General features: G+C 41.3%; 1 protein-coding gene across 1 annotated transcript; it reads left to right on the forward strand.

Annotated features, from left to right (window-relative positions):
• The first annotated feature begins 11223 nt into the window (after positions 1-11223).
• Positions 11224-13318, forward strand: GPR150 (G protein-coupled receptor 150). Its single transcript, XM_021939560.2, has one exon. The coding sequence runs from the start codon at positions 11450-11452 to the stop codon at positions 12755-12757; it is 1308 nt and encodes a 435-aa protein (XP_021795252.2). The 5' UTR covers positions 11224-11449; the 3' UTR covers positions 12758-13318.
• Positions 13319-24963: the final 11645 nt, after the last annotated feature.

Here is a 24963-nt window from a genome sequence, read left to right on the forward strand (position 1 = left end):
TAGAATGTATTCCTCCTATCCTGCTGTACTTTTGTATTCGTTAACAATCTTTAGTTATTCCTCTGTCTCCTTACCCATCCCCATCTCTAGTAACCACTATTCTACTCTCTACCTCCATGAGATCAATGCTTTTTTTAGCTTCTACTTATGAGTGAGAACATGCAGCATTTATCTTTCTGTGCCTGGCTCATTTCACTTAATATTCTTCAATCTCATCCATGTTGCTGCAGATGATAGAATGTCATTCTTTTTATGGCTAAATAGTATTCCATTGTGTATATATACCAAATTTGCTTTATCCATTCATCTGTTGATGGACACAGATTGATTCCATACCTTGGCTATTGCGACTAGTGCTACAGTAAACATGGGGTACATGTATCCCTTTGATGTACTGATTTCCTTTCCTTTGGATATTTACCTACTAGTGGAGTTGCTGGATCACATCATAGTTCTATTTTTAGTTTTTTGAGGCATCATTTTACTGTTTTCCATAATGGCTGAACTAATTTACGTTCCCACCAACAGTGTAAGAGTTCCCCATTTTCCTCATCCTTGCTAGCATTTGTTATTTTTTGTCCTTTTGATAATAACCATTCTAACTGGAGTGAGATTACACCTCATTGTGATTTTATCTTTTTCTATTGAGAAAAAGGCTAGATACTAAATATTTTAGTCTTTGTGAGCCATATGGTCTCTTTCACAACTACTGATTTCTACCGCTGAAGTGTGAAAGCAAGCAAGACAATATGTAAACAAATGAGCATGGCTGTGTTCCAATAGAACTTTGTTTCCAAAAATGCAGGATTTGACTTGTGGACCATCATTTGCTCAATGCTGGGCTAGAACGGTTCACAACTTTGCTGCAAATTGGAATCACCTGAGGATGTTTAAAAACTTTTATTGCCTGGCTCCTACCCCAGGCTGCAGGAGTTTTAAAGCTTCCCAGCCTGTAATCCCACAACTGTGGGAGGCTGAGGCAGTCAAATCACCTGAGGTCAGGAGCTCAAGACCAGACTGGCCAACATGGTGAAACCACGTCTCTACTAAAAATACAAAAATTAGCTGGGCATGGTGGCCCGTGCCTGTAATCCCAGCTACTTGGGAGATTGAGGCAGGAGAATCGCTTGAACCAGGAGGCAGAGGTTGCAGTGAGCTGAGATCATACCACTGCACTCCAGCCTGGGTGACAGAGCAAGACTCAGTCTAAAAAAAAAAAAAAGCTTCCCGGGTGATTCTAATGTGCAGCAAAATCCGGGAATCATCAGTCTGGGACCTTGTTATTCAAACTACCATCCTCAGAAAAGAAGCATCCGTATCTACTAGGAGCCTTATCTGCTTTTGTTTTTTTTTTTTTTGTTTGTTTGTTTTTTTTTTTTTTTTTTTTGAGACGGAGTCTCGCGCTGTGTCACCCAGGCTGGAGTACAGTGGCGCGATCTCGGCTCACTGCAAGCTCCGCCTCCCAGGTTCAGGCCATTCTCCTGCCTCAGCCTCCGAGTAGCTGGGACTACAGGCGCCCGCCACCACGCCCGGCTAGTTTTTTGTATTTTTAGTAGAGACGGGGTTTCACCATGTTAGCCAGGATGGTCTCGATCTCCTGACCTCGTGATCCGCCCGCCTCGGCCTCCCAAAGTGCTGGGATTACAGGCTTGAGCCACCGCGCCCGGCCTTGTTTTTGTTTTTGTTTTTGTTTTTTCAATGGATTTTGTGTTCTTTCTATTGTTTGTGGTTTTTCAACTTATTAGACCCAGAAGATCCTCATAAAAACTACTAGAATAGATGCAATTTGTTAAATAGCTGCATATACAAAAATTAACAACCAGGCGCAGTGTCTCATGCCTATAATCCCAGCATTTTGGGAGGCTGAGGTAGATGGATCACCTGAGGTCAACAGTTCAAGACCAGCCTGGCCAACATTGTGAAAACCCATCTCTACTAAAAATACAAAAAATTAGGTGGGTGTGGTGGTGGGTGCCTGTAATCCCAGCTACTTGGGAGTCTGAGGCAGGAGAATCATTTGAACTCAAGAGGCAGAGGTTGCAGTGAGCCGAGATCGCACCATTGCACTCCAGCCTAAGCAATAAGAGCGAGACTCCATCTCAAAAAAAAAAATCAACATATATCTATAAAAGGAATCACTAGGTAAAAACAAAAATTAGAGAAAATATTACATTCATGTTATCCTATACATATGTATTTATTTGTTTATTTTCTTATTTATTTTTGATACAGCATCTTACTTTGTCACCCAGGTTTGGAGTGCGGTGGTGTGAACATGGCTCGCTCACTTCAGTCTCCTCCTGGGCTCAAGTGATCCTCCTGCCTCAGCCTCCTGAGTGGCTGGGACCACAGGTGTGCATCACCATGCCCGGCTAATTTTTAAGTTTTTTTGTAGACATGAGAGTCTCACCATGTTGGTCAGGCTGGAAAATAAATTTTAATGAGAGGTATACAAACCTAGATTTTAAAAACTATAAATGTCTATTGAAGTATATAAACAAAATATGAATATGCAATGACAGCAGGTTCTTGGACGGGAAGATCTAATCTCTAACTATCTCTTCCCCAAAATTAATGTATAAATTTTGTGCAATTCTGATTGTATTCCAGAAAAGAGATATTTTTGTTTGATTTTTTAAAAATTGAATGAAACGGTCTTATACTATTTATGGAAAAATGAATGTCTGAAATAAGTAATAAAATTATGGGAAAATAATATCAAGGTGGGATTAATATTACTGGCTACTAAAACATACTATAAACCACTGAATCAAACTAAGAACTTGGTAATGAGGGGCCATGAAGCAAAAAAGAGACAACTCAACACAAACAAGGCAGAAGAAACTCATGTGGAAAACAGACCATCTAGACCCATGTTAGAACTATTATCCCCCTTCTACATTGGCCATACGCATTTGTGTGTGTGTACATATATATTGTTTATAATTATGTATGTATTATTTACAATTATGTATATTAAGCTTTCATTAGGTAGAATTTTTACCACCAAAATTTGTTTTGGAGACAGGGTCTCACTCTGTCACCCAGGCTAGAAAGCAGTGGTACAATCATAGCCCACTGCAGCCTTCCATCTCCCAGGCTCAAGCAGTCCTTCCACCTTAACCTCCAAAGTAGCCAGGACTATCAGTGTGCGCCACCATGCCTGACTAATTTTTTTATTTTTTAGAGACGGGGTCTCCCTGTGTTGCCCAAGCTTGTCTCAAACTCCAGGACTCAAGCAATCCTCCTGTCTCAGCCTCCCAAAGTGCTCAGACTATAGGTATAAGGCATAAAGGCTGGCCTAACCCAATTTTTTTTTAATTTTACCATTAAAAATCTGAGTCTTAAATAATTATTGGGTCAAAAAATTATAATTATATGCTATTTTAAAAGTAATAAAAATGAGAAAATTTAGATCAGTCATTTAGGATGGCATGGTTACAGACAAAAATAAGAACATTTAGAAAACTATATGATACAACCAAAACTATACTCAGAATAATATTCTTAGCCTTAAACTTTTTATTATTAAAGGAAATTTTAAAACTGTTCAGTGTTAAAAGTTAGAAAAAATATCCATAAATTTTGCAATATTTATGGTGAAGTTTTGATATCCTTAAATAATGGTTTGAGATCTGTATTTCCACTTAGAATAGACAAAGATGCAAAGGAATACTGCTCCCATGTTAACAACAACCACAAAAAGAAAAAAATAAAGCCAGGAAATCTACAAAATCAAAACTTTTCTTGAGCCTTTCAGAGAAAGGAGATTGCCAGGCAACAGGTGAACTGAATTCAAAAAGGTGGCAAGCACCTCCAAGGACAGGTGAGACCTTTTGCACAACACAGGAGGAAACACTTGTAGGCAAAAAAGGGGGTAAAAAAGCAATTGATGCTTTGACATATACTTAAAGGCCAAATGTATATGAAAATAACAGTAGAAACTCTGGGAACCCCCACACATGGTGTGCCCACTGACTAACCAGCTTTCTTTCACGGACTCAACCTGGTACTTAACGAGAAAGATTGGGACAGAGCAGAAGACCTGATGGAGCTCCCTTAGTGGGACGGGTGTACAGACAGAGAGTGGCTGCCTCTTGAGGACAAGCACAAAACCCAGGACTTTTTGTCATACAAAGTAAAACACATCTGCCACTGGGGCAGATCAGAAAACTCTCTCACCCCCAGTCCTCAGCAAAAGGTCAACTGTCACTGGGGAGGGGTAGATTACAGCAAAAGCTGTCGCTGCTGGGGAAGATGGAGAAACCTAATCATGCCCAGCATCTTCTATAAAGCAAAGATTTCTCACAAAAGGGACAAGACCAGGAAACTTGCTCTTGGAAGTTAAGAGACAGAATTCAGCTGCCATAGAGGGAAGGGACAGGATTATGGAGAAACTCCCACGCTTGAGGCTCAGGCCCCCAGGGCCTACGTAAGACGAAGGTTGGAACAGGAAGGCCGAGAAAGCCTTCATGGGCAACAAACAGCACAGGACTTCTGGGAGAGTGGCAGAAGCCTGGAGAGAAACATCCCCATCCCCTCCGCCACTCTGGTGGCCAAGTATGAAGGGCCAGCTGAAAGTTGAGGATGGAGCAGAAACACTGAGAAAAACCTTCTAGCATTCTAGGCCTCATAGGAAATGCAAGATGTCAGTATGGAGGAATATGAAGTCAGTAGAATAATAATGATAGCTATAGCAACAACAAAACTTAAACCTAGCTCAACTACTGATTAGATTTACCACCCTGGTAGCCTGATGGGTGAAGAGGCATGGCTATTTTCAGAAGTAAACACTATTTACATCAGTCACTCTTATTCTTTTACATATAATGTCTGGCATTCACTAAAACTTACAAGGCAAAAGAGTAAAAAAGAAAAAAAAAAAATGCCAATTTTCAAGCGATAAAGCAGTAAATAGAACCAGACTGAGAGATGGCCCAGAGGCTGAAACTGTCAAAGTAACTTTAAAAATGCTCTGATTAATATGTTAAAGGATATAGTGGAAAATGTGGACAACATGCATGAACATATACAGAATTTCAGCAGAGATGGAAACGATTTTAAAAAGAATAAATTGGATACACTAGAAATGAAAAACATGTTGTTATAGATGAGGAATTCCTTCAATTGCCTTATCAACAGACTACACATAGAAGAAAGAATTAGTAAACTTGAATACAGGTTAGAATAGAGCAGTTTCAAAATAACATCCTGAATTTCAAAAGGTGACAAGCCCTTCTGAGGAGAGCTGGAACAAGAAAAGGGAAAACAGAGAAAAAGAAAAAGTGGAGAAAAATAGAGCAGCCAAGAGTTGTGGGACAGTATGAAATGGCATAATACACATGTAGTTCAAGTCACAGAAGGAGAATGGAAAGAGATAGTGTTGGAAGAAATAATTGAAAAGATAATTGCTGAGAATTTTCCAAAATTAATAAAAGACAACAAATCACCAACCTAAATGTTTAGAGAAGTCCAAGCAGAATATATACAAAAGGCCAGGCCTGGTGGCTCACTCCTGTAATCCCAACATTTTGAGAGGCCACGGCGGGCAGATCACTTGAGGTCAGGAGTTTGAGACCAGCCTGGCCAACGTGGCAAAACCCCGTCTCTAATGAAAATACAAAAATTAGATAGGTGTGGTGGTGCATGACTGTAGTCCCAGCTACCTGGGAGGCTGACGCATGAGAATCACTTGAACCCAAGAGGCGGAGGTTGCGATGAACCAAGATAAGAAGAAAATCTTGAATGCAACCACAGTAAAAAAGAAATATTCCAAAAAAAGAAACCTACCAGGCATGGTGGCTCATGCCTATAATCCCAGCACTGGGCAGATCACCTAAGGCCAGGAGCTCAAGAACAGCCTGGCCAGGTGGTGGCACTCACCTGTAATCCCAGCTACTTGGGAGGCTGAGGCACGATAATCATTTGAACCCAGGAGGCAGAGGTTGCAGTGAGCCAAGATCACACCACTGCACTCCAGCCTGGGTGACAGAGCAAGACTCTGTTTCAAACAAATAAACAAACAAACAGATAAGAATTACATCATTACAAAGATGAGCAAAATGTATCAAACACGATGCAAACTAGAAGACAACGGTGCAACTTCTTTCAACTACTGAAAGAAAAACTCATCCTAGAATCCTATATGCCCAGCAAAAGTATGTTTCAAAAATGTAGGTGAAATAAAAACTTTATAAGACAAAGAATAAAAATAAAAATAAAACTAAGAGAATGTGTTGCCAGCAAATCTGAACTATAAAAAAAGTTAAAGGACATTCTTTAAGCAGAAGGAATATGATCCCAAATGAGAAACTGCATCTACACAAAGGGAGAAATTGGAAAACTCATACATGAATGGTGGGACTGGCCCAGACTCTATGGAAAACAGTTTGGCAGTTCCTCAAAAAGTTAAACATGAAATTCACATATGACTCAGCAATTTCACTCCAAGGAATATACTCTAGAGAACTGAAACAGGCATTTGCAGAAAAACTTGTACACAAATATTCATAACAGAATTATTCACTATAATGGAAACAACCAAAATGGAAACAGCCTAAAATAGAAAAAACCCAAATATCCAACAGCTAATGAATGGATAAACAAAATTTGGTGTATCCACATAATGAAATATTATTTAGTCATAAATAATGAAATACTGTTACATGCTACAATGTGGATGAAACTTAAAAGCATTATTCAAAGCAAAAGAAACCAGAAACAAAAGGCTACATTATGTGATTGCATGTCTATGAAATGTCAAGAGTAAGCAAATCCATAGAGTCAAAGGAGACTAGTGGTTTCCAGGGGCTGGGAGAGGAAAATAATGTGTATGGGTTTATTTTGGGAATGATTTAAAAGTTCTGGAATTAGATAGTGGCAGTGGTTGCACAAACTTGTAAATACACTAAAAAGCACTGAATTGTATACTTTAAAATTCTAGATCTTATGAAATATAAATTATATCTCAATTGTTAAAATGAAGAAATAATGAAATGTTTTCATCTATGAGGACGACAAACGCTAATGATGCTCATATTGTTTTGTGGCTATGGGGAAAAAAGACACATACATTGCTTGCATCCCTTGTCGAGGATAACTCAGTACTATATGTTAAAACGCTTTAAAAATGCACGTGCTCGGCCTCAGCAATTCCAATGACAGGATTTTATCATAAGGGAATAATTGAGTGTGTGTGCTAGGATGTAGGTGAAGAGATGTTTTTCACAGAATTATTTATAAAGTGAAAATGAGAAAACTTTTGTCTAAGAATAGGGGATTATTTAAATAATTGTAATCCATTCAACATTAAACAGATAATTATATCATATTTTCACTGACATGGGAAGTGATCCAAATACAATCTTAGGTGAAATGAAAGCAGGATATAAAATGTTGTATGCAGTGTAATCTATTTCTGTAATATATAGATCTAGTCATTATAGTCTAAAGTATATATCACTGAGTATTAACAACAGTTTGAGCAGTATGTTGTGTTTTTTGTATGTGAATATGTATTGTCTAATTTTTCTGCAATTAATATGTACTGCTTTTTTAATTTAAAACTACTGAATTTTCAAAACATATACGTCAAGCTTAATATCATCTATATTGAGATAAAGTGGCATTATGTGCCCCTGAAATGATGCACTGATGACAGTATTACCTATGTAATGTTTCTGCCAGAAAAGTCAAATCCAAATTTAATTATGTGGAAACAAATACAATTTTAAGGATATTCTGCTAAACATGTGTCATGGACTCTTCAAATGTCAGCATCCCAAAAAGAAAGACAGGCTGGGAGACTATTTAGGTAAAGGCCACTAAATAAGTATTACAATTAAATACAATTCATTATCTTTGATTATGTACGGCACATTAGATAAAAATAAACCTATAGAAAAACACATTTTTGTAAAATTGGCTAGAAAAAAGAGAAGAATAATAAGCTTCTAGAAAGGAAAAAACAATGATCATATCTAAGCAAAACATGAATCAGATGGCTTCAGTCTTCTCCACACAAACACTTAGAAGCCAGAAGGGAATGGAGCAATGCCTTCAAAATTCAGAAGGAAAAGATTTTCAAAAATAGGATTCTAAACCCAACCAAATAATCAGTTAGGCAATAGGATAGAATAAAGAAATTTTCAGACATGTAGGATCCCAAATAGTTACCCTCTCTCAAGAAGTCACTGAAAGATGCTTTCTTCCCAAGCAAGAAAATAAACCAGGAAAGAAAAAAAAAATCCATTAAATTAGAAAATAAAAGAACCAGCATGAGATAAAGGAATCCCTAGGACGATGCTGACGTGAAATGCCAGGATGACCACTGGCCTAGAGGGCAACATGTCCAGACAGAATCTGCATGACTCAAAAAATGAGTACAATGAGGTCTCTTACCACTTAGTTCTCAGGCTTTGTACAACCTTGTAAACCTTATATAATATTAGATGATGTGTTCTACCAAAAAGGAAGAAATCAAGGAAAAAGACCAGAGATCCAAGAAGCAGGAACTGCAACCCAAGAGAAAGGCAAAAAGTTTCAATAATGACAACAAATGCAGGTTCGCAGATGGTAGTTCTGCAGTAGACCTCGGGAGAAATTAGCCCAAATAAGAGAAAAATGAAAGTCTCTGGTAAAGAGGTTTCTGGGAAAAAAAACTGGAGCTGCTATATTACGTTATGAAACTGACCTTGTAGAAATTGTATGGGGGGCTATTTGAGGGTACAGGAAGAATTAGCTATGATAACAATGAAAAGTAAGAAAAGGCAATTATTAACTTTAAAAATAACAAAAAATTATATTCACAATATACAACACTCAACTGTGAATATTTTTATTTCATAATAATATAAACACCAAATGTAAGTCTAACCCAAAATTACAGTATTGTTCTAATGGTATGGGAAATGGAAACAGTAGTGACAGAGGTGTGAGAAGTAAGTCTTTATCTAGTAAGAAGTTAACAGATAATATATCAATTTGTTAAATCAATAGATAGCATTACACAAATATGATTTACTATTATGAATTAAGTCAATGCCAGAAGAAAGAACAAATAGAGTCTAAATCGGTTCCCACTAGAAAGAGATAAAGAAATGGAGATGTGTGGAACAGGAAACTCTTTATTAGCCTTCTAGTTCCATTTGACTTTTAAAACTCTGTGCATGTATAATTTTAATAAGAATTAGTTTAGGCCAGGCCCAGTGGCTCATGCCTGTAATCCCAACACTTTGGGAGGCTGAGGTGGGCGGATTCTTGAGCCTAGGAGTTTAAAACTAGCCTGGGCAACATAATGAAACCTAGCCTTTACAAAAAATACAAAACTTAGCTAGGTGTGGTGGTGTGTGCCTGTAGTCCCAGCAACTTGGGAGGCTGAGGTGAGAGAATCACCTGAGCCCAGGAAGTCAAGGCTGCAGTGAGCTATGATCATGCCACTTCACTCCAGCCTGGGCAACAGAGTGAGACCCTGTCTCAAAAAAGAAAAAAAAAGAACCAGTTGAAAATCAATGTTGTATCAGATCTTACTAAAGTTAAGTTCTGTGAAATGCAATTTCACTGTAGTCATTTTGAAATGCTAATATACAAAAGCATTTCAACAAATTTGAGACAAATGATAGACTATCTTGAGAAACACTGAAATGATATTAGCTAGGAAAATCACTGCATGATGAGCATTGCTCAGAGAAGACTCCCTGGAAGAAGTACATTGTAAACTGGGATGATGTGTGTGCATAGAAAAAGGCCTTGGACAAAAACTTCTAAAGGCAGAGTATGAAAATCAAACCAGATTTTCCAAGGCTATCACTGTAGCTCTTTCTTAAATGTCCCACCAGGAACACTTATTCCTATGTCTCCACAGAGCTTCCTTGGGCTCCTCTGGACAATACTGGCATAGTATAAAACGAATTTTTTCTTAGGTGATAGATTTATAGTCAAGGCAGGAATTTATGCTCGAAGTTATCTGAAAAGCATCATATATCCACTAATTCATCAACTCAACACATACCCACTGATAACTACAACGTGTCAGACCAGAGCAAGGCACCACAAAGATGATGATGAAAATAAGCAAGGTTTCTGGCCAAAGGACAACAGCTTGGGAAATGGGATTCCTACAGCAGCTGGCAGGACTATCATGGAACCCACCAAATCTTCCTATGCCATGAATCTTAGAGTTCCAAATGTTTCCTCAGCCTGGGAATGTGAACCCAGAAAACACTCATACCTCCCTGGCCCCCAGGCCAGGAAGTACAGGAAATTCTACTTTCACCATGATTAATGTGGAGGGTGCATAAAAAGACAAATTGATGCTTGCAACAGGGAAATTAAAATGTGTTTGTGAGGAGGCAAGGCTAAAATGAAAGCAACAACATTTAATCTAAACCATTTCCTGTGACTTGGATTTCTTTTTTTAAAAAATTGGCCGCCTTATCACTTTCTTAGTCACCTTTTCTCTAGGCTTATTGGAGGCGTAGCCCCTCCTAGCAACTTCCCATCTGCTGGAAAACAGAATCAAGAGAATGAGGAGTGTGATGACGCATCCTTCACTGGATGAAAATATTAGGGGAAAAGCAATAAATGCACTACCATTTGCATAAAACCTATTAATGCCCTCTTCAGACTAATGAAATGAATTTTACATCACCAAGAAAGCAGCTGTGACCCACTGCTCCTAGTAATGAGAAGTATTTAGAATGATCTGCAAACCACTGCCATTCCTAAAAGCAACATCATTGACTTTAGTACTCTCAAATTAAAATACTTTCATTCTTGGACAGAGAAGACACATCTTGATCAAAATTCAGCTAACAGGTCTCCTCTTTGCTCAAAACTCTGTTAGGTTTCTTGTGTTCCTGTTTTTCTCACGCTCATGCGGATCCATGGCATTTCAAACCTTTAAAATCAAAACTAATGTCTTTTCTATTTTTTTCCTACTGGCAGTCACATTGGAGTGGTGGGGGCGGGTGGTACAATCTCAGTCAAGAGGTCCTCTCTCGTGTGGGTGCTGGGATAACATTGGCCGTATACAATGATCAAGCAAAGCGACCTTCTGTCCTGCTGTGTTCTACACGTAAATAGAGAACGGATGAGGTTCTCAGAGCCCAGGGGTCCGCGGCTTCCGCGAGGGTAGCGTCGGGGGACACTGCAGAGATTGGAAGAGTATCCGCCAAGAATGGGAGGGAAGACGCGGAGAAGGTGGAGAATAGGAATCATGTGTGTTCCTCGAGTGTACAACCCACATTTGAGTGACAAATGACGAGGACAATCGACAAAAACAACTAAGCGCAAAGCCGCCCGAATCCATCTCCCTCTCTGTGCGTGTGCCTTTTCAACTAACTTTGGGAACTCGTAGACCTAGCGTCGCTCGCCGCGCCGCCTCGCCTCCACTTTGGTTTCCCGCGTCCTGCCCGCCCTCTTCGGTGCCTCCTCTTCGTCCGGGGCAAGGATGGAGGATCTCTTTAGCCCCTCAATTCTGCCGCCGGCGCCCAACCTCTCCGTGCCCATCTTGCTCGGCTGGGGTCTCAACCTGACCTTGGGGCAGGGAGCCCCCGCCTCTGGGCCGCCCAGCCGCCGCATCCGCCTGGTGTTCCTGGGGGTCATCCTGGTGGTGGCGGTGGCAGGCAACACCACAGTGCTGTGCCGCCTGTGCGGCGGCGGCGGCGGGCCCTGGGCGGGCCCCAAGCGTCGCAAGATGGACTTCCTACTGGTGCAGCTGGCCCTGGCGGACCTGTACGCGTGCGGGGGCACGGCGCTGTCGCAGCTGGCCTGGGAACTGCTGGGCGAGCCCCGCGCGGCCACGGGCGACCTGGCGTGCCGCTTCCTGCAGCTGCTGCAGGCATCCGGGCGGGGTGCCTCGGCCCACCTCGTGGTGCTCATCGCCCTCGAGCGCCAGCGCGCAGTGCGTCGTCCGCAGGGCCGGCCGCTGCCCGCGCGTGCCCTCGCCGCCCTGGGCTGGCTGCTGGCGCTGCTGCTGGCGCTGCCCCCGGCCTTCGTGGTGCGCGGGGACTCCCCCTCGCTGCTGCCGCCGCCGCCGCCGCCACCGTCCTCGCAGCCCGGAGCGCCCCCGGCCGCCCGCGCCTGGCCGGGGCATCGTCGCTGCCGCGGGATCTTCGCGCCCCTGCCGCGCTGGCACCTGCAGGTCTACGCGTTCTACGAGGCCGTCGCAGGCTTCGCCGCGCCTGTCACGGTCCTGGGCGTAGCTTGCGGCCACCTACTCTCCGTCTGGTGGCGGCGCCGGCCGCAGGCCCCTGCGGCTGCAGCGCCCTGGTCGGCGAGTCCAGGCCGAGCCCCTGCACCCAGCGTGCTGCCCCGCGCCAAGGTGCAGAGCCTGAAGATGAGCCTGCTGCTGGCGCTGCTGTTCGTGGGCTGCGAGCTGCCCTACTTTGCCGCCCGGCTGGCGGCCGCGTGGTCGTCCGGGCCCGCGGGAGACTGGGAGGGAGAGGGCCTGTCGGCTGCGCTGCGCGTCGTGGGGATGGCCAACAGCGCTCTCAATCCCTTCGTCTACCTCTTCTTCCAGGCTGGCGACTGCCGGCTGTGGCGACGGCTGCGGAGGCGCCTGGGCTGTCTCTGCTGCGCGCCGCAGGGAGGCGGGGAGGACGAGGAGGGGCCCAGGGGCCACCAAGCGCTCTACCGCCAACGCTGGCCCCACCCTCATTATCACCATGCTCGGCGGGAACCGCTGGACGAGGGCGGCTTGCGCCCACCCCCTCCGCGCCCCAGACCCCTGCCCTGTTCCTGCGAAAGCGCCTTCTAGGTGCCCGGTGGTCAGAGACGGGTCATCTGTCGCTGAGGCGCAACCTCCAGAGAACTCGAGGCCTGCCAGGGTCTGTCCAGATCACAAGGGGCAGGAGAGTCTGTGAGAGAGTGACGCTGAAGTTGTCCCCTTCCTCCACTCTCCTATTCCGTTCTCATGTTTACATTTCCCTACGCTCTTCCAGTTTCTCTTCTTCCCTACAGTTCCTCTCATATCTCCCCATTTGGAGGCAGCGAGACACTGGGAAGTTGTAAAAATAAAAAGTTATTTTTGCAGTTTTCTTTCACGCATTTATAGTGCTCTGGATAAGACCATTTATTTTTGCTAAATTACCCAACTTTCAGTATTTGCTGTGTTATCATCTGTATTTACTTATTTTGAATCGTGCTTAAATCAAATGTACCTTTGGCACCTGCAAGTTTGCCTTTTCTTTCCAGGATGAAAATCCCCTCATTGCTCTCCTTGGGGAGGCTGAGAATTATACCAGTGCTGTCAGAAATGTAATCATGCTGTCATTTTAGAGCCACAGAGTATTTGTAAAATAAAAACCTTCCCAACGGAGCAATTGGGACTTTTTTTTTTTTTTTTTTAACATGGTAATGTGTTTTCTCAGAAGAAAATCACTGTGGCCTTTATTTCCAGTCTAGTTTCCACTTCAACAGAAGCTGAGGGTGTAGGAAGGAAACATAAAAGCTTGACTTTGTGTCTTTCAAATATACTTGGTTTCTGTTGGAAATCGTCCCTGTGCCCCCAGCAGCCTCTAAAGGTATAATGCTGTGCCCGGATGTAGGCTCTCCATACAAAGTCCCCAGCAAACCAGAGAAAGGAAGCTTCAAGGTGGTGGATATGGGTGGGGCTCAATGTCCCAGATGGAGCCTCAAAGAGATTTGCAACTAGGAAGGATGTCTAAACCTCAGAATGCTGCATGCGTATATAAAATTCCCTTGTTAAAAAAAATGAATTCAATGCCTATTGGTGTGAATAGCTGAGAACAAGGTCAAAGAGTGGATTTGATCAGTAACCTCTTCTTCTCAACCGTTCTTGATTCTAGACAGAAGTGGCATCACTTATGAACAATATATCCATGTGTTTATCAGGGACTTTTATATGAGGATTTAAAGCTTTCCATTACAATGTTTCTTGTTCATGCACAAATGCAGGCCTAAGATGCAGAAAGGAGAAATGATTGTTTAAAGCTCTTTGTAGCACCAATGCTCTCTGAGGGCTGTTTTGTTCACTAATATATTCCAAGTGCTTAAACAATGTTTGACATGTAGTAGGCTGTCAGTATATATTTGTTGAATAATTCATCATACAAGTTAGAGATAGAACAGATAAAAGATATACGAAAGAAAATCTTTACTAAGCTTGGTTTACCTTCCTCCAAAATTTTGACAACATACGTTACAGAGTTGTAGCTTTTCCTTCCTCTCTTTGCTCCTCCTTACCCTGCTGAGGATGCAATGGTCTGCAAAATACCAGGAATAAATCAGCCAAAGAGAAGATACAGTTGTTTTCATGAACCCAAGTCTAGATTATAGCATTATTTATTCATTAATAAACATTTATTACCTGCTTATTTTGTGCCAGTTAATAAGCCAAGCATTGGAGATGCTGAGATGAATAAGGCACATTTTTCCCTCAAAGACATTATAGTCAAATGTAGGAAATTACACAACAGTGTCACCTGTGTTATAACAGGGGCATCCAGTCAGGGTGCCGGAAGCACTGAAAAGGAGAATCTGACAATCTTGGGGGACTATGAGGGGACATTAGGAAAGACACGCCAAAAGAAGCTCTTGAAGTCTGGTTTGAGGGTGACCCTTCAAGTCAGGAAACATGTTCTAGGCAATGGGAATAGCACTGCAAAGCGTAGGGGAGACAGAATATAGCATAGTCAAGTAATGACAATAGCTTTAGGGTGCCTTTGGGGCCTGACCTAATGAGATATGTGGTCAGAGAAATTCAGCCTGGACCCAGTGAAGACAGGTCTGTGTGCCAAGCCAAGAAAGCAAAAAGTAGCCTTTGAAGAATTTAATCAGTTATAATTTGACCAAATTTGAATTTTAGAAAGGTCATCTCAATGATAGCATGAAGGGTCACCAAATGAAACGGTAGAGGGGAAATCTTAGATGCAGAAATCGAGGCAGAATCTCAGAGAGTCTTCAAAATACGATTCCTAATGTTGGACCACTTCGAATGCTCTCAACGGAGATAAAAATTTAAAGCAGCTGAGACACATTTTCTGTTTTCTGCAGTTAAGACTACCCTAACAGAAAAGCTGACTCAGCTGGCTCCAACTTATTATTTCACATGACAAGAAGTCTGGTGGTAGGGCTGTGCCAGCGTTGGTTAAGTAAGTAGCTCAACTTCATAATCAAGGGCTGTGATGGTTAATTTTATGTGTCAACTTGACTGGGTTAAGGGATGCTCAGATAGCTGGTAAAACATCATTTCTGGGTGTGCCTGTGAGGGTGTTTCCAGAAGTAATTAACATTCAAATCAGAAGACTGAGTGAAGAAGATCAATCCTCACCAGAGGCGGCAAGCATCGTCCCATCTGTTGAGGGCCCACCCAAATAGAACGAAAAGACAGAGGAAAGGTGAATCCTCTCTCTCTCCTTGGGCTGCGACACCCATCTTCTCTTGTCCTTGGCAGTTCGCTCCTGTTCTTTGGCCTTCAAACTCCAGGATTTATACCAGCAGCACAAACCTCCACAGCCCCCATTCTCAGGCCTTCAGACTCAGACTAAACTTTACCACCAGCTTTCCTGGTTCTCCAGTTTGCAGACAGTATATGGTAGGACCTCTCAGCCTTCATGGTCACATGAGCCAATTCCCATAATACATCTTCTCTTATATATCTATATGAATGCTATTGGTTCTGTTTTTCTGGAGCAGCCTCACTCATACAAGGGCTCAGATCCTTTTCCTCTTTCCAATATGCCGTCTTGAGTGGTGGACTTGACACTCAGGCCAGTTCCCCTTGAGGTCACAAAATGGCTGCTGCAATTCCAAGCATCACATTCAAATGTAGCAATGTCCAGAAGAAGAAAGATTTCTCTTTTTTGTACCCTTTATAGAAATGAAACAACATGTCTCCGAAGTCCCCAGTAGACTCTCCTAAATGACTCATTTGCCAGAACTATATCACATGTCCATATTTAGACCTATCATTGCAAGAGAAATGGAGCCACCATGATTGGCTTGAACATGGAACTGAGCATATGAATTGTATGGAGGGAGGGATGAAAAAACTGAGGCTCTACAGTAAAGAAAGGAGAGGAAATGCCAGTTAAAAAGGCAAGACTAAAACTTTTAAACTATTGCAAAAGTGTTATCTAGATTGGTTTTTACAATACAATGGGTATTCAGCTGATTGTTAACTAGAAATTTTGAGAATTCTTCATCTGGGTTGGAAATACAGAATACCAACTTAAGAAGTTAATTTGAAATCCCATTAAACTGATGTTTTCCTAGATTTTGTAGATTTAGTCAAGTCCAATTTATATAGAAATTCTTCTCTTCTATAAATAAGGGACTTCCTCTAATTTTAGCCAAATCTGAAACTTGAATATATAACTAGATGACTTGGTTCCCATCCCTGGAGGCATTTGTAGGTTAGGAAATTTGAGACATTTTCCCTCAGGATGGCCATCCTATTGGTGTTGACCCTAATCTGCATTTCTATAGGCAACACAGAGATTCAGTTGTGTCCTAGTCAAGGAGGTCCCTGAAGGTTATTCAGATTTAGATTCTTGCTAGAGTAGAACATACTATTCACATCACACAGCAAAGGCAAATACACAGGTTGACCCCGAAATTTCCCTCCTTTCTAGGTTATCACCCAAATAGGAAATGACTAGAAGAGAAACTAGATCTACATACTTGCAGTTTGGAAGAAATCAAAGTTGCCCTGTAAAATAGAGATAAACCATCCCTCTATTCTGTACATTTTTTGGAGTTAGATTTTAACCAAACTACTGCACACAGGACTTCAGGGAACACTTTTCATATAGATGAAGATGTGAACATTACCAGCAGAGTTGAACAATGTGGTGGTCCTGATTTTATAGAACTTTAAAGACTAAATGCAAAGAATTCTACATCTTAAAAAAAAACCTCAGTAACATAAGGCCAAAATAAGTAAATACGATTTATGATGTAATTTGAAATGGAAAGAATGCAGAAAACACCCAGGAGTAATAAACCACACTAGTGATTAGTTATAAACAATATACAAAAAATAGAATAGTCTGGCTCATTTGTGGAAGACAGATTTAAAGCATTTTTTTCCTAAGTTATGTCCTAAGAAACACAGAAGATGTTAGAAAATTTGAGGAGTTTCCCTCTGTTCCTAAAAATGTTCTAACTTGATCAAAGGGAAAATATTACAATAAAAATGAATGGTCTTCTTAAATTAAAATATATTTTGCTGAGTTGGGAGGCAATATAATATAGTGAAAAGAGTAGAATATTCAGAGTCTAAAGACCTGAACTAGACTTTCGTCTGTACAGTTAGTAGCTGGGGGACTTCAGGTGGTTTGCTGAATATTTTTGAGTCTTGGTTTTCTCATCAAGAAAATGGGAGCTAATACTATGTCCTTCATAGGATAATGTGTGTAAAATAATTGATTGGGTGAAGGTGAGAGGAATCTAAGTTTGTTTCTTCAGATTCCCTCAATACATGATAGCTAATGTTATCTTCTAACACTGGGCTATGAGGGATAAAAATCCAGTTGAATAATATTACATGAAGGAAAGCAATAGATCTTGGAGAATTGTCATGGAAAATTAATGCAGCAACAGTGGTACTTAAAAGTAGGGAGTTGGGCCTTACAGACGAGTAGTGGGCATTGTTCATTGCCTTCCTAGCATTTATTTCTCCTTTTCTGACAGTTCTCAGATTCTTATTAGAATGTCTATACCTTTTATAAACAGTCAGCACTTTGAGAAAACCCCAGTGCTCTCCAACTCCAAGACTGTGACTTGATTAGTCTATGCCATTGGAGTAATTTCTCATCCCTCTAACCACCGTATCTTGCTCAGGAATGGTCATGGGATGCAATGAGAGGGAGAGAAGTTTTTCAGGGAATCTAGGAAGGAACCTCTTAACTCTTCTGGGAAAGCCATAGAAGTTAGCGTGTTCAAGAGACCTTTAGTCTCTCCACACTAAAGGTAAATGAGGGAGCATGTAACCCTAATGGCTGCTGGCAGCCACTTCTCACCAAGAGGGAAGCCAGCCACAAGATGAAGTCAACATCGTGGATATGGCAAAGTGGAGAGATGAAAAGAACTTAGGTCCTTAATGAACTCACTGTGGTGACAAGACCAAATGCCAGAGGCCTGGCTATTGGATGTCATTGGAAATAAGCCAATACAATTTCTTATTGCTTAAAACAGTTGAGTTGAATTTTTTGTTATTTGTAGCACCAAGCAATCTCTAACTGAAGTAGAAGTTTGGCAAGAAAAAGAGAGTCCCATTTTAGCCTATTGCATAATGGCTTATGTTCTTTATCAAAAAATAGGAATATTCCAAGTGTACTTTTATTTAGTCCATCAACCAGTATGTACTGAGGCACTACATTGGACATACTATATAGTGAGTTATTTCTCACTATATAGTACCAAGGGGGGATGGCTTTAAACCATTCATGAAAACTCCACCCCCATGATCCATTGGGCACAATGGGGCAAATCAGAGAAGATCACAGTTACAACTCTCACGTTTTAAAAACTATGTATTCTACAAAGAACCATAATTTTTATGGTAAGCACTTTGTTGAGAAACCTCAATCTACAATTATCATTATTTTTATTTTTAGAGACAGGGTCTCACTGCCACTCAGACTGGAGTGTGGTGGGGCAATCACAGCACACTTCAGTCTTGAACTCCTGGGCTCAAGCAATGCTTCAACCTCAGCCTCCTGAGTACCTTGCAAGTGTAAGCCACTGTGCCTGGCTTCAACCTACAATTATTAAGGTTACAGAATATTATTTGCAAACTCTTTCTATTGCTAAATTTGTTAATTAACTCATTCAATTATTTGATATTTATAAAGATCTATTCTATGCAAAGCACTATATGAGCTTTATTACATACATAGATATATATCACTTATCACAGATACATGCTTCATTTAAAATAGCTTTTGAGTGAAAACTTAGGACCAATTATTGTTATTATGCTGCCCTTTTCCATGGATGGATTGGAAAGTGACAATAATAAAATGTGATGGGGTAGTGTATTAGTTCATTCTCATACCACTGTAAAGAAATACCTGAAGCTTGGTAATTTACAAAATAAAAGAGGTTTAATTGGCTCACAGTTCTGCAGGCTGTACAGTGAGCACAGTGGCTTTGCTCCTGGGGAGACCTCAGGAAACTTACAATCATGGAAGAAGGCAAAGGAGAAGCAGGCCCATCTTACATGACTGGAGCACGAGCAAGAGAGAGAGTGGGGGAGGTGCTGCACACTTTTAAACAACCAGATCTCATGAGAAGTCATTCACTATACAGAACCAATGGGGGATGGTACTAAACCATTCATGAGAACTCTGCCCCCATGGTCCAATAACCTCCCAGCAGTCCCCACCTCCAACACTGGGAAATATAATTCAACTTGAGATCTGTGGTGGGAACACAGATCCAAACCATATCATTCCACTTCTGGCCCCTCCAAATCTTATGTCCTTCTTACATTGCAAAATATAATCATGCCTTCCCAATAGTCCCCCAAAGTCTTGACGCATTCAAGCATTAACTCAAAAGTCCAAAGTCTCATCTGAGATAAAGCAAGTTCCTTCTGCCTATGAGCCTATAAAATCAAAAACAAGTTAATTACTAGCAAGATACAATAGTGGTAAAAGCACTGCGTAAATATTTCCCTTCCAAAAGGGAGAAATCAGCCAAAAGAAAGGGACTACAAGCCCTTGCAAGTCCAAAACCCAGCAGGGCTGTCATTACATCTTAAAGCTCCAAAATAATCTCCTTTGACTGACTCCATGTCCCACATCCAGAAGCACATTTGATGCCAGGAGTGGGCTCCCAAGGCCTTGGGCAGCTCTGCCCCCATGGCTTTTCAGGATTCAGCCCCTGCAACTGTTCTTAAGGGCTGGCATTGAGTGTCTGTGGCTTTTCTGGGCACAGGGTACAAGCAGTCAGTGGCTCTACTATCCTGGGGTCTGGAGGATGGTGGCCTTCTTCTCACAGCATTAGCAGTGCCCCACTGGGGACTGTGTGGAGGCTCCAACCCCACATTTTCCCTCTGCACTTCATTAGTAGAGGTTCTCAATGAGGGCTTTATCCTTGCAGCTTTTCCATACATTGTCTAAAATCTAGGCAGAGGCTCCCAAGCCTCAACTCTTGCATTCTGTGCACTTACGGGGTTAATACCATGTGGAGGCCACCAAGGCTTACAGTTTGCACCCTCTGAAGCAGCAGCCTGAGCTGTATCTGGGCCCCTTTTAGCCACGACTAGAGCTGGAGCAGCTGGGATGCAGGGAGGAGAGTCCTTAGGCTGTGCAGAGTAGGGGGGCCCTGAATCTGGCCCAGGAATTCATTCAGTCCTCCTAGGCCTCTGGGCCTATGATGGGAAGGGCTGCCACAAGATCTGAAATGCCTTTGAGGCCTTTTCCTCATAGTCTTGGCTATCAGCACTTGCCTTCCTTTTAGTTATGCAAATTTCTGCAGCCTGCTTGAATTCCTCCCCTGAAAATGGGCTTTTCTTTTCTGTCACATGGCCAGGCTACACATTTTCCAAACTTTTACACTCTGCTTCCCTTTTAAATATAAGTTTCAGTTTCAGGTCATTTATTTGCTCATACATATGAGCATAGTTTGTTAAAAGCAGCAAGGTCACATTTCTAAGTTGCTTAGAACTTTCTTCCACTAGATATCTTAAATCATTACTCTCAAGTTAAAAGTTTCAGTGTTCTGTAGGGAAAGGACACAATGCCTCCAAGTTCTTTGCTAAAGTATAACAAAAGTGGCCTTTGCTCCAGTTCCCAATAGGTTCCTCATTTCCATCTGAGACTCCTTCAGCCTGGACTTCATTGTCCATATTACTATCAGAATTTTCGTCACAGTAATGCTTATTTAAAAAGTAATTCCTGACCATCTCTTCTCACCTTGAGACTGTAAGCAGTTTTTACTGCAGGTTTCAAATATGGTAGACAGGCCTGAGGGACTGGCAAGGGGCAATCTCCCAGAGCTTATTTGCATAAGGGATCTTCAGGTCAAAATTTCCTCCTAAGGGAAGAGAAAATAGAGACAGGTAATACGAGGACCCAAGGTTAGAGGAGTGAGTGAGTCTAAATCAGTTCTATGTCTGTTGGTCAAATTGGGCCCATCCAGATCCACCATGGTATCTTCCTTGAGTGTTTTAGTAAAATATCTACAGAACCCCAAGACAACAGTATTAGAGACACACAAGCCAGCCACAGATACATGTTACTCCACCTGAGTTTATCAAGCTATTTTTTGGAGGAATTTAAAGGAAAGCTAGTATTCCCCAAGTGGTGAATTTGGGCTGGAATGGCTAAGTAGATGCTTTAATAAAAATTTTTTTTTTGTTTTTGTTTTTGCAACTAGACTTATAGGGCTGAGGAAACACGGATTAGCTAAAATTTACATTGTAAAGTACAAAAAGCAGGATACTTTCTCCTATAAACAGCTGCAAAATTCCATGAAGATTACGTTGGTAATTATAATAATAATGAAAGAACATTATTTTTCCCCCCATAGTGGTCATATTAATTACAGTTCTTAATTCTATGATTTCATCTCTTTTAAATGTTTTTACTATTATCATCACTATTATTTGGCTATTTGAAGAATCAGTGCTTTCTTTTTTAAGTCACAAAAAATACTGACTGATACATTCAAATTTTGTTCTGAAATTGAAAATTTCAAATTTAGTGACTTTTTTTCTAAATAAAGAAATAGAGATGGAGTTTTTCATGTTGCCCAGGCTAGTCTGGGACTCCTGAGCTCAAAGGATCTGCCTGCCTCAGCTTCCCAAAGTGCTGGGATTACAGGCATGAGCCACCACACCTGGCCTGTCACCAACTCATGCACCATCATGCCTGGCTAATTTTCCGATTTTTTAATAGAGACAGTCTTGCTACGTTGTATAAGCTGGTCTTGAACTACTGGTTCAAATGATCCTACCACCTCAACTCCCAAAGTGCTGGAATTACAGGCATAAGCCTGGCCCAAATTTAATGACTCTCTAAGGGGAAAATAGAAGAGAGTTTTCTATCTCTTCCTAATATATTTCAGGGCTTTTTAGTTGTCATGAACAAAAATCCAGTCAACCTGACTTAAACCAAAAGGAAATTTACAGGTTCTTGAAATCAAAAGGTCCAATAACACAAAATAGCTTCAGGCAGAGCTGGATCCAGGTGCAGAAAAATATGTCATCAGGAATCCGTCTCTCCCCATCTCTTAGGTCTCCTTTGCTCTTGGTTGGCTTAATTCTTAGACAGTCTACCTCCCTAGTGATGAAGGGACTTCCAACAACACATACAACCAGATTAATGAAGCCAATAGAAAGGAAGTGCCTTGTTTCACATAATTTCAGCAAAATATCTAGAATTGACTGCACTGAATTGGGTGCATGGTCAGATCTGCGTTATGTGAACCTCTTTTTATAAGAAAGGGTGGGGGCAGGGGTGTATATGTGGCCCACCTAGACTACGTAGAAGTGTTGCCCAAGAGGAATTCCCTAAAAAAAACTTTACCAGAAAAAGAGAAAGTGAATGACAACAGAGTCAACTATACATCCCCAAATCTCCACTGAAGGAAATCAAATGATACACATTTATAAATGCTATGGATTCAGATTAAAATTATAAATAATAATTTTATTAACCTTATTCTGTGTACTTTGCATCAATTATGCCTGCAAATTTTTCTTTACCTCTCTTCCTGAAAGTGCTCTGAGTGATCTATTATTTCCTGTAGTTTTTTAAGCACAGAGTATACAGATGATTAAAACTTTAGGGCCGGGCATGGTGGCTCACGCCTGTAATCTCAGCACTTTGGGAGGCTGAGGAGGGTGGATCACCTGAGGTCAGGAGTTCAAGACCAGCCTGACCAACATGGAGAAACCCAGTCTCTACTAAAAATATAAAAATTAGCCGGGTATGGTATGCACCTGTACTCCCAGCTACTTGGGAGACTGAGGCAGGAGAAATGCTTGAACCGAGGAGGTGGAGGTTGCAGTGAGCCAAGATTATGCCATTGCACTCCAGCCTAGGGACAGAGCGAGGCTCCATCTCAAAAACAAGAACAAAAACAAAAAACAAAAAAACAAACAAAACTTTAGCCTGGATCATCATCCTTGAGGTTATACTAAGAGAAACATTTCGGGTTAATGCCTACTAGACATTCAGGAATCATTGAGCAAGCTTTGACCTTCATCTTTCTGGTCAATGAAGTCACACCACTATGCCAAGAGCATTAGACCTGCTCTTTCTGAGTTATTGAGATGGGCTTTTAGAGAGCATTTTGAATTTTCAAGAAGATTTTTATTTTTCACTTAGCATTTATCATTATTGTATATTTTTAAATATAGCTACTAAGAACTTGTCCTAGTCCCAGAGTGTACTCTAAGAAGCAGAAGATGCTTCAGTATTAATGTTATTGTAAGGGGTAAAAAAGAGTTTCAGAGTTAAATGTTTGGAACACTAGGTTAAATATGCTTCTTTAACTTCTTATTATAAAGCTACAGAAAAGCTAAGAGTAACACAAAAGAACACCCACATATTAACCACTAAAGTTCAGCATTGTTAACATTTTGCCATCTTCATTTATATATATGTATATAGTTGTTGTTGGTGGTGAATAACTTGAAAATCAGTTGCAGACTCATGATAACATTACACTTTGCCTCCAAATACTTGAGCATGCATCTCCTAAGACATTCTTACATAACCACAGAAGCATTATAACACTTAAGAAAATTAACAACAATTTTCTATAATACCATGTAATACCCAGTCCATGTTCAAATTTTCCCTTTTTTTCTGAATACTACTTGTATAGATAATTTTTTCTTTTGAACTAAAATCTAGAGTTCACACATTGCATTTGATTGTTATGTCTGTCTAGTGCCTTTTATTTTAAAACAGTCTTCCTGAACTTTTTAAAAAGAGTACTGTGTTTTTTTATGAGACCAAGCCAGTTGTCTTGTATTAATAGAATATTCCACATTCTGGATTTTTCTGAATGTTTTCCCATGACATCTTCTCATTTATTCTTCCCTTCTCAACCAGGTTTCTTTACAGCAGAACCTCTCAGAGTCTTTAAAGGTCAATGGGCAAAACTACTCTCTAAATGAACACCTTCTAGCAGCCTCTGCCATCTTCACAATAACCTTCCACGCTCAATGAAGCACACACATGCCAGAAACACCAGCCCTAGCAGAGTGTCAGATGGAAACACGCATGCCTTACCCCTTGAGTCTCACGTGAAAGGACTTCCATTGGACTCCCGCTCCTGGACACTCTCCTCTGTTGGGATTAGAGGGACCCAGTTAAAAATGAAACAACAACAACTAAAAAACAAAAAACGAAAACATCATATCTGGGCTCTAAACTAATGTCTGGGGGAAATTGAGGCTCAGAGATTAAATCCTCTTGCAAGGTAAAGCCCAAAGCTATCAAAATCTGAAAGGTCAAAGTTCGAAAATCAAAATTTTCTGTACTTCTATGAAAAAAATCAGAGCTCTTCGTATTTCTGATTCTGCACAGCCTCAGCTGGGGGACTCCTGAAGCCTTCAGCAGTTGCATCTACAGTCTATCTCTGAAGCTGTACTTGTTCATTTTCCAGTTTCTGATGAGCCTCACTCTTTTTTTTTTTTTTTTTTTTTTGAGACAGAGTTCACTCTTGTTGCCCAGGCTGGAGTGCAATGGCACGATCTCGGCTCACCGCAACCTCCGCCTCCTGGGTTCAAGTGTTTCTCCTGCCTCAGCTTCCCAAGTACCTGGGATTACAGGCATACGCCACCACGCCCGGCTAATTTTGTATTTTCAGTAGAGACAAGGGTTTCTCCATGTTGGTCAGGCTGATCTCGAACTCCTGACCTCAGGTGATCTGCCCACCTTGGCCTCCCAAAGTACTGGGATTACAGGCGTGAGCCACTGCGCCCAGCCGAGCCTCACTCTTTTAAAGAGTTAAAAGTCTTAGCAGAAGCCAGAACAT

The sequence above is a fragment of the Papio anubis genome, chromosome 5, assembly GCF_008728515.1.
Source record: "Papio anubis isolate 15944 chromosome 5, Panubis1.0, whole genome shotgun sequence".
Lineage (NCBI taxonomy): Eukaryota > Metazoa > Chordata > Mammalia > Primates > Cercopithecidae > Papio > Papio anubis.

Coding starts and splice junctions, on each gene's coding strand:
- GPR150 (XM_021939560.2), top strand. CDS start 11,450: ATGGAGGATCTCTTTAGCCCCTCAATTCTGCCGCCGGCGCCCAACCTC.